Source organism: Bison bison, unplaced genomic scaffold, assembly GCF_000754665.1.
Source record: "Bison bison bison isolate TAMUID 2011002044 unplaced genomic scaffold, Bison_UMD1.0 scf7180017864337, whole genome shotgun sequence".
Taxonomy (NCBI): Eukaryota; Metazoa; Chordata; class Mammalia; order Artiodactyla; family Bovidae; genus Bison; species Bison bison.
This window is the reverse complement of record NW_011494909.1, coordinates 1,706,888-1,716,823: the sequence shown is the minus strand read 5'-3', so window position 1 is coordinate 1,716,823 and position 9,936 is coordinate 1,706,888. Positions and strand designations below refer to the sequence as shown.

Here is a 9,936-nt window from a genome sequence, read left to right as displayed (position 1 = left end):
CAACTTTTATAAAATTATTTATAGCCACTTGGGATTTCTCATACCCATTTTGTAAGTTTGTTATTCTTTCTTTTGTATAGATAAGGGAGATATAATACAGAAAGTTTCTGTCCAAGGAACAAGATAAAATAATAGAAGTTGTCATTTATTTTGTTTGCATTCTCCAAAAAGAAGCCTGCATTCCCTGGGCTTCATAAAAGCTTGCATCCTAGAGTTAATAACAATAATAAGAATGCATTGAATCAGTTATTATAATGTCTGTAATATTTTGCTGCTTAGAGGAACCTCAGAAGATTTTGCATATCCTCTGTTGATCTAGTTCTCTCTACTCGAAAATAGAGTAGGGAAGTAGGTCAGTGTCAGCATTTAAAGCAAAGAGTAAGCACTATCATTTTTCCCCCCAACATCATCATATTTTCATCTTGGCTCTGAGATCAATATCACCAGTGCCTGCTGGCTTAGTGCCCTCCAACTTGTGGTCCGATTCCATGTGGCATCTGGCCTGGAGGAACCTTATGTGGCTCTTTGCCAAGAGCAAAAGTAGAATTGACACCCAGGATAGTATCGTAGTTTGTAGGTAGCAGAGATGTATGGGCTTGTGTCTCAGGCCTGCCAGCGGCCACTGAGTCCACAGGACACATCACCCTCAAGAAACCCAGTTCACAGACTATTAAGCAGTAACTGTTGGTCTTTGTTACTGTGTCCGGATTCTGTGTACTGTGTTCAGATTCTGCAGACACCTCTTCTTAGGAGAGTGACATTGGAAAAGTCACTTTACCTCTATGACTCTCAGTTGCTTCATTTCCAAATCGAGGATAATAATTTCATCTTTGTGGAGCTGTTGTGGTGCTCTTGTGTCCTGTACCTGGAAAAGCTGTTTGGCAAAGAGTAGGCTGTCAATAAATCTTTGAATTAGAAGCTAATTCCTGCCCTGTGCTGGGGGCCGAGGATCGCTAGGGAGGGTGGGAAGGGAGCTAGTCTAATTTCCTAAGTCTGAGATCAGATTGCAATAAATAGAAGGTGTTACTGAGAGTCTTAGTGAGAGTTGGGGTATCTGTTCCCATAATTACCCTTCTTTGTAGATCGAATTGATTTCCCTGTGGCCTCTGGCAAGTACCCCGAAAGGTTTAACTGTCACACACATGATTTCTGGCTTCCTTAGAAGTATCAGCGCTTATAGCCCCATGAGGACAAAAGAGTCGTTAAGTCTTCTGTAGAGATGAATATCAGCCGGGAAGAAAGTTGGAAGTCCAAAGAAGGAGGAGCTCGTGTGTTAGAACTAAGTTACCCAGGCTCCTGATAACATACCATCGGGATCCAGGGCATGGGATTCAGCAACACAGGGGTCATCAATGGGGTAGGACCACTGATGCTTCGATCAGGAAGATGTGCCTTTGCTGTGAGTTTGTGTAACAGCTAGACATTGTTGGACTTAGTTAATGGATAGTCATGCTCTTAGCATTTGATGCAAACCTTTGAAACATTTGTTTGCAAAATGGCCAGGTAGTGGGAAGGATTCAGATATGGAGGAGAGGTGCTCATTCATGAGATCCTGTGGGAGTAGAAAGGGAGGCAGTCTCCGGAGTTGGAGACGCTTTGTGTGATTATGGATAAAGTATGGGTTGTAATATAGTCTTAATAGACTCTTAGGTTCCATACTTTGCACCCTGATTCTCACACACCAAAAGAGGAAAGATGTGTGTATATTTGTGTTAGTGCTGCCTTTTATCTGGCAGCGTGATTCCAGGGAACCAATAGGTCTTGCTCTTGGCCTTGTCTTCTCATAGATTTTCCACAAGCTGTTCACTCACAGCCCAAAACAGACCTTATACAATACTTGGCCACATGATGGTTTAGAAATACTCTGTGCTTTGGAGCCCATTGGGCCTGTGTTCAAATTCTGCTTCTACAATGTATAAACTGGTAATCTTAGAAAAGGAAATTATTTCTTAGATATCTGCATCTGAAAAATTTCTCATAGAAATAGTAAAAGGATTAGATAATACATGTAAAGCACCTAGCATGGTATCTGGTCTAGAATTGCTCACTGAAAGGTGCCTATTATTATTACTTAGGATTTGAACTGTGTTTGAGTCCACACTAGGAAAAACTTTGGATTGAAAAGTAGACTTGTAGCGGTCACTCATTTCTAGTGCTTCACAAGTGCACAGAAAAGATTAACGGTGGGAACAGGTGACAACCATTAGACACTTTGAACTTGGGGCCACATCCTGTAGTTAGCACATGGCTCAACAGAGGTGAAGTCTGTTGTTTCCATCTTACAGATGAAGAGTCTGAGGCCCAGAGCAGCACAGTTAGGAAATGATAGTGCCAGGATTCAAACCCCAAGTGCTAACCCCCGCCGGCATCAGGACACAAGAGGTCTAAAGGCATCCGTGAAGGATGACTGAGGGGCAGGGATTTTAAATACACAGTCACCAACATAAAGACCAAAAGGTGAAGCATAAGCCCCTCTTCGCGGTTTCTCTCCCTATGCACCCCAGGGAGTGTGTATTTATTTATTTATTTTGAGAAAGTAGAAATGGGCCCTTGTTTGGAGACCCATGAAAGAACACTTGCTCTAGAATTCTAAGTTGAGGTTTAAGGACCAGTGTGCTGCCACCTGGTCCGTCTGTTGTGTTAACTCTGTTCAGAGGAGATGCAGGAGCCCCATGTTCTGAACTTCCGTTCTCTGTTAGCTGGGACCTGTGGCAACGCCTTCCTCTCTTCATTCTAGCTGATTGTCAACAGCGGTAACCACAGGCCCTTCCTGTCCCAGAAATAAGTCTTGCCACACTCTCAGCTCTCAACGAGCTGTGAGCGCTACATTCTGTTCTGCGTGGGGCTCTGCCACCTCCTCCTTGCCAGTGTCAGCCCTGTGGGGTTAAAAGTGTTTATTGAATTCCCGGAGGGCAATTTGAAAAGCAGTCGAGGTGCATGGGAAGAAGATAAACGCTCCAGCTCTAATATAAACAAGCGTTACATTACACCTAAATTGTTGAAGGAAGGTTTTGTGCTCAATATTGTATTCAGTAGAACATTTTTTTTTATATAACAATAAGGTTGATTAGAGAAAGCTCTGAAAGTGCTTTCAAGTTAGTCTGATTGTTTATCTCAAGGATTAAAGAAAAAAAAAATAGAGTGGTAAATTGAGGGATAAGGAGAAATACAAACTGAAGCCAGGACCTAGTTGAAGAGTATTTACCATCTTCTTCCTCTCTGGATTAAACTGAATTCAGAATTTCTCCTTTCCATAAGTTTTACTGCTGTTGTTTGTTAGCCATCAGTGTCTTTTTTTTTTTCCCCAAGGGCTCAGGACTAACCTAGTTTTGCAGCAAATTTAAGGTGCTCTGAGGGGTTTTGACTGAAATAAAGAAACCTACTTAAGATCTTTGAAAACCTTCTTACTGTTACCCTAGGCTACTGTGAAGAGACCATTTTCAGTGAAGCTTTAGTCCTTGTGGCCATTTCTTGACCTTTCTGCCTCCTGGGCTAGAGGCTGGGGTTGGGGAGCAGTCATGAACATGGCTCTGTAGGTTCTGTGTTTGCTGAATTTAAGTGCATTTTATATGTTTTCACAGACTGAGGATTAGTACTGCAAATCAGTGCTGCTCAGGGCAGTCAGCCTTGTCACTTGGCAGAGTAGGTGGCTTTAGGGTGCATTGGGGGAGGGGGGAGATGAAAAGAGTATGTGGCTTTGCTTTATTATTTACTGCAGCTTAAATGGTGGAGGGATCCAAGCAAATATGAATGCCTTCATCATCCTTTTACATGTTGGTGACTAGAATTGCAGGTTCTAAACAAGCATTCTGTCTTTCAAATGAGGGTTTTGGAAAACAGCATTAAGGAAGATTGATATGTAAAAGCTTATGGTCTTTGCTCTTTGTATCAGCCCCAGATATTTATTGAAGCTGGGAGAAGGAAAGGCAGACTTACTCTTTTCTCTCCCAAACGTGTGATTGTTTAGAACTCAAGTGCAACATCTGGATGTCAGATATACAGAGAGCAATTTATGGAGTGTGAAAGATTTGAAATATTCAGTGTCCTTTAGCGGGAACTCAACTTTCTGGGACTGCTTTTTTTTCCCCCCTCCTATCACAAAGCAGGCAATTCTGAGATCGCCTTTGCCTCTCTGAATTAAAGCCTTTGTGCCCCAGTCCCGTAAACAATGTGCTTTTTAAACGGGAGCCCTCCTCCCAGCCAGGGCCCTTTTCTCCAGCGTGGGTAGCCAATCGGGTGCACCCAGCCGCATTGCTGGAGCACTTTCTCTTCTGAGCAGCAACAACATACTAATTTGATGCACACATGGATGCCTCGCGCGCTCTGCAAATTCATCACCAGCATCTTGCATTAGTCATCTGACGGACTGCCAAGTGTTTCATTTTCTTTTCATGTGACTTTATTATTACCACCTCTCTCCTGTCTTCCAAAAACCTTCCAAGAGGGGTGGAGGGCGGGGTGGTGGGAAAGGCAGCAGAAATCCAACCTTGCCTTTCTTTCCACATGAGAGCCAGTGTGAGACTGATAACGCTGCGGATGCGTTGATGGCAGCCTCGCGGAGCGAGACCTGCACTTAACTTGCAGCTGCCTCCCGAGCCGGGTTTCAAGATGTCCACGCCCCGGGTGACACCCGGTGGGGCGCTGCCCCGGGCTCGGGCGGCGGTGCCGAACAGCAGCCTGCAGTGAGAGCCCGCGCCGCGGCCGCCGAGGAGCAACCTAATGGTGCCTGTGCTTTGTTTTAGTTCATCACATTTCCACGACTCATTAGGCACTTTGCCCCGTGCTCCTCTTCCTCCTCCTTCCGCCTCCCCGCCCCCACCCCACCCTTGATTTTTTGTCTTCCTGTCCCTCGCCCTGCAGCCCTAACTCTGGCTCCCGCTTCCCTTTTTGACAGTAACGGCACAGCCAACAAGATGAACGGCGCTTTGGATCACTCAGACCAACCAGACCCAGATGCCATTAAGATGTTTGTCGGACAGATCCCCCGGTCCTGGTCAGAAAAGGAGCTGAAAGAACTTTTTGAGCCTTACGGAGCCGTCTACCAGATCAACGTCCTCCGGGACCGGAGTCAGAACCCTCCCCAGAGTAAAGGTACAGACAGCAGGGCGCTCGCGCGCGGGTCAGGGGCGTGCAGTCCAGGCCTGCGGGGGTTGGGGTGGGGGTCCTGGTTATTCACGGGAAGGGAGGAGGGTGAGAAAGACCCGCCCCGCTGCCCCTGTGCCCCGTGGCCAACGGGCTCCTCCCAGCGCCCCTGCCTGCCTCCCGGACAGGTGGACCAGCTGGCCTCAGATGCAGGGAGGGAGGAGCAGGGGGCGGCCGCGCCTCTCTCCAGGCTCGTGATTCCTCCCTGAGGTCACTTTCTAGGCAGCGCAGGCTCTTCTGGGCAGAGTGGCTGGCCTCCCAGAGGAATAGTGTTTCTTAGCCTTGCATTTCAGGATCTCTTTCTACCCGCCCCCCCGCCCCCTCCACTTTTCTGTTACTGCCCATGTAATTACAATTGCATTTCACTTTTCCGTAGCCTGTAGGGATCTTGAAGTACCCTATAAACAGCAATAAGCACTGGCGTAAGGAATAAAGGGTACACTTCTAGGAGGGACATTAATTCTTGAGGTCTAGATGGAGATCATTAAATGAAGTGTGCCTTTGGGGAGAGGGAAGTAGCACCCTAGTGGCCTGAAATAGTTAGCGCACCTTCAGAAATGCTTGTGGTTTACGCCCTTAGCAGTGCTAAGATTCACGTGTGCAATCTGGAGGCTGTCATTGCCTCCATTTTAAGATGAGGGTGATGGGGAGGGAGGCACCATTCTTAAATAGAGGCTGGAAACGTCTGTCCAGGTTGAAGCTTCTGGATATTGGAGTCACCCATTGTGAGCTCTGTGTAGAAATGAATTTACAGTATCTCCTCTGCTGCTACCATCTGTTCTCTGCCCATGTTTTAACCTCACTTCGATAATTGTTTCTCTCTTTTGGATCTTCTGGTCTTCCTACCCAGGGCTCCTCCATCTCTTTGTGAGCGTCACAGTTGCTGTTTCCCTGCACCTCGGTACTTCTGTCTGGCTTGTTATCTTTTTTCTCTGCTTCCTCTTATAAGAGGTCCTGTAAGCTCAGTGTATGGCTTGTACACACACTTTAGTTGAACACAGGAACGTCAGCTCATTCTCGTCTCTGAGCCTCTTTCTTACTGTCAAGGCAAAGGGCTACTAAGTCATTGTTGGAACTCTGACGTTCTGAGTCCGAGAAATGTTGGGCCATCTCTGGTTCCCTGTAGATGCTGAGGTCTGATAGGACTTTTTGGAAATGTTCGAGAAATTTTGAAACCCTTTGTTGCTGTTCAGTCGTTCAGTCATGTCTGACTCTGTGACCCCATGGACTGCAGCATGCCAGGCTTCCCGTTCATCACCATCTCCCAGAGCTTGCTCAAACTCATGTCCATTGAGTGGGTGATGCCATCCAACCATCTTGTCTTCTTTTGTCCCCTTCACCTCCTGCCTTCAATCTTTCCCAGCATCAGGGTCTTTTCCAATGAGTCAGCTCTTTGCATCAGGTGGCCAAAGTAAAACCCCTACATCATATCTATTTTATAAAGGTGAACAGGCATGCCTTCAGATTATGTTTATAGGACTCTCCTTTTCTATCTCAAAAACTGTCGTGTAACACTAAGAGTGTTTTCAAAAGAATGTATAGAAGAATTTTGTCACCACATACTTGATTGTCCCATAATTTGAAAAATATAAATTAGGTATCTCAAAGTCAAGAGGGTTAAAAATATCACAAATAGGGCATATCCCTAATATTGATCATATTTCTAAACTCTTTACTGACATATTTCCCAAATGGAAAAGACTAGAATGTGTTTTAATATTTTTACAGTGTCCAAAGACAGTATAATGAATGGGCTGAAGCTGAGGACTCAGCTAAGAAGGGCCCTCCCACCTTCTGGAATAGCCCCCACAGAAAACTAGGCTGTCGGCAGTAAACCGGTGCTTGGGAGTCAGTAACCACAGTTCATCCTTGACTAGGAAAACGTGCTTGAAAATTTCAGTTTATTCAGCATTTTTCGAAATGACTTCTGACACAATGATCAAAGCTTTATTGTTACAACACCTGGTTACGTGCATTTTAGCTTTTGATCACACGTTTCTACTTTAGCCAAGAAGACCTTTCTCTAAGTCAAGTAAGTGTCTGTGCCTGACCTAGTTCTTATACTATTTGCTCTCTTTTCCTCCATGTTCCTCTGAGCAGTATCTTTACCAGGCTATATTTGTGACTTTATATTTTAACTTCATTCACTCAGTCTTATAACTGACTTCATTAAAATAGTTTGTATCAGCCCACAGTCTTGGAGAGAAAGGGAGACCTGGTAAGAGGACTTACTCTTTTTTCAACCCATGCTGTGTACCAGGCTCTATGTTAGGAGCTTTGTATGTGTGTGTGTTAGTTACTCAGTCCTGTCTGACTCTTTGTGACCCCATGGACTATAGCCCACCAGGTTTCTCTGTCCATGGAGTTCTCCAGGCAAGAATAATGGAGGGTGTTGCCATTTCATTCTCCAAGAGCTTTGTATAGTTATCTCATTTAATTCTTACTGGAATCCTGAAAGCAGTTGGTCCTAGTCACATTTTACAGATGAGAAAAATGAGCATCACAAAAACCTAAGAGATGTAGCCTAGTTTACCCAGCTAGTAAGCATCAGAGTAGAAATTTCAGCCCAGTTCATCTGTCTTCATGGGCCACTCCATCTTACTTCTCAATGAAATGAGGCTGCATCCAGCCTTGAAAGTGAAAGTGTGTTAGCCTGTCAGTCACATTCCTGACCCAGGGATCAAACCCACGTTTCCTGCTTTGCAGGCAGATTCTTTACTGCTTGAGCCACCAGGGAAGCCCTTGGTCTGCTTTATTTCAGGATTGGGTAAGAGGTCCTTTCTCTAAGGGTTCCCCAAGTGAAAGGCAGGAATTTTGCCCTTCAAGAACAGGGTTGATTTTGCTTCTGTCTTTGTCCTTAGTTTTTGTACTCCTGGGTTGAGATTATACATCACTACAACTCATGGCATCATGGGTTAGAAGTCACAGCTGAAATCATTCAGGTCTTACCTTTGCAAATATAGGTCAGTTCCCAGTACTGTGAACTCCAGGTCTCACATCAAATATTGCTTGAAGTACATGGGCTGTCAGCCAAAGCTTGGAAGGGTTTTTGTTATAGAGACATCTCTGTTGTAACGGTGTTTGTTGTGATGGGATTTGAGCTGTATAATGACATTCCTCTTGGAGGATTACAGCCCTTAGCCGCTTACACATGGAGATCAACCATCACCACTTTACATTATCTTTGTGTTCATAGGTAAAACAATGAGCCCACATTTACACTGGTTCTGACTCTATTAACATAGTAAAATTGTCCTGCTTTCCTGGGGCTAATGTCAGAGCCTCAGAAATTAGAAATTTGGAGGCTCTCTCTAAACATGGTTTAAATTATCGAAGGCTTTCACGGTAGCCTTGATGAATTGCATTACTGACATCAGTGGTTCCAAGGAAGGAGACAGAATCAGGCATTTACCTAATACAGGTGAATTATGTTTTTCCTCTCATTTTCTATGTGATGTGCTATTTAATCTTGCGGAATAAAAACTTTTTTCTATCTTTGAAAATATCCTTTAAGGAAACCTAAACTGTTTCTTCTCTCACATAAGTGTATGTGTTCACTGAGCAGCCTCAGCAACTCTGGGGAACCTGGCTCAGTAAACCATCGCACCTCTGAGGTCCTAGGAAGAGCATGTTTTATTGAGCAGTTATTGGTCGAGTAAAGATAGTGAGAAATACTCTATAGTAGTTAAGAGCATGGCTTTTGACCTCAGCAAACCTCGATTCAGTTTCTAGTTCCATCACTTACTACATGCTGGCCTTGTGCACGTTACTTAATCTCAGCTGGAAATGGAGACAGTCCCCCAGTGGGTTGCTGAGATGGAGAAATCACATGCTTTGCACAGAACTGGACTGTGGTAGGAGCTCACTGTGGTGCTGGTTGTTACGACAGTTATTAGTATCATCACTGTCCCTGAGATCTAATAGGGACAGTGAGGCAAAGAAATACACAGGTCTCTATGACGTAAGAGAATGTGAGATAAGAGTAAACAAGAAAGAGATGAGCATATTTGAATTGTAGGGGTTCAGAGGAGGGATAAATAACTTGCAACTAAAGAAATAGGACAAAATGGCATCCTTACCAAGTCTTGAAAAAAATAATAAGATTTGAGTAAGTAAAGACATCACCAACTCAGTGGACATGAATTTGAGCAAACTCCAGGAGATAACAAAGGACAAGGAAGCCTGGTGTGCTGTAGTCCATGGGGTCACAAAGAGTAGTACACAACTTAGTGACTGAACAAGCAAATAAAGACAATATTGAATACAAGTAGATGGACTGGCCTGATTCTGATGTGCAGAGGAGAACATGCAGGTTGGGTTCTGGGAACTGTGCATTCTCCCAGAGTTCAGAAAAATGTGAAATATAGAAAATGAAGGAAGAGGGGATGAGGAGGAGGCTTAGAAATGAAGCCTAGGGTCAGTTCCTATAGAGCTTATATCTCAGGCTAAAATATTTGTGTTTTATTTCTTAGAGAGCCAAGGGACTGGGAAGGTATTTCAGCAACAGGGAGGGTGGCCAGGAAACTGGTGGCCTGTGTCAGGGAGTCCATGGAGCCTAGACAGGACACTGTCATGGTAACGGAGAGGGAGAAACCAAGTGACCAAGATGTGATCGTGTGGGAGGAAGTGGACTTGAGAACTCTTTTGGGGCGGTAACAGTTGGGAGGTTGTGGCCTAACTGGAGAAGGAGTCAGCAGGTGGGAGCTGACAGGGAGCCAGGTGGTCAGTTTAGTCTCGATCACATCGAGTCTGAGGTGGCTCAGAAGAGTCGAGCAGAATGTGGGCCAAGGAAAG

The 9,936-nt window shown here is 44.8% G+C and overlaps 1 protein-coding gene across 7 annotated transcripts in view; it reads left to right on the top strand.

Annotated features, from left to right (window-relative positions):
• Window positions 1-9,936, top strand: part of CELF2 (CUGBP, Elav-like family member 2) — a 430,555-nt gene that overhangs the window by 255,519 nt on the left and 165,100 nt on the right. For 6 of the 7 annotated variants that reach the window (XM_010854102.1, XM_010854104.1, XM_010854103.1 and 3 more), the window contains one exon: window positions 4,895-5,091. In XM_010854102.1, coding sequence (XP_010852404.1) covers window positions 4,914-5,091 — 178 coding nt within the window. In that variant the 5' untranslated portion in view covers window positions 4,895-4,913. Of the gene's footprint in view, window positions 1-4,612; window positions 4,723-4,894; window positions 5,092-9,936 lie in introns of those variants that run through there. The other variant, XM_010854108.1, reaches the window with a different exon arrangement.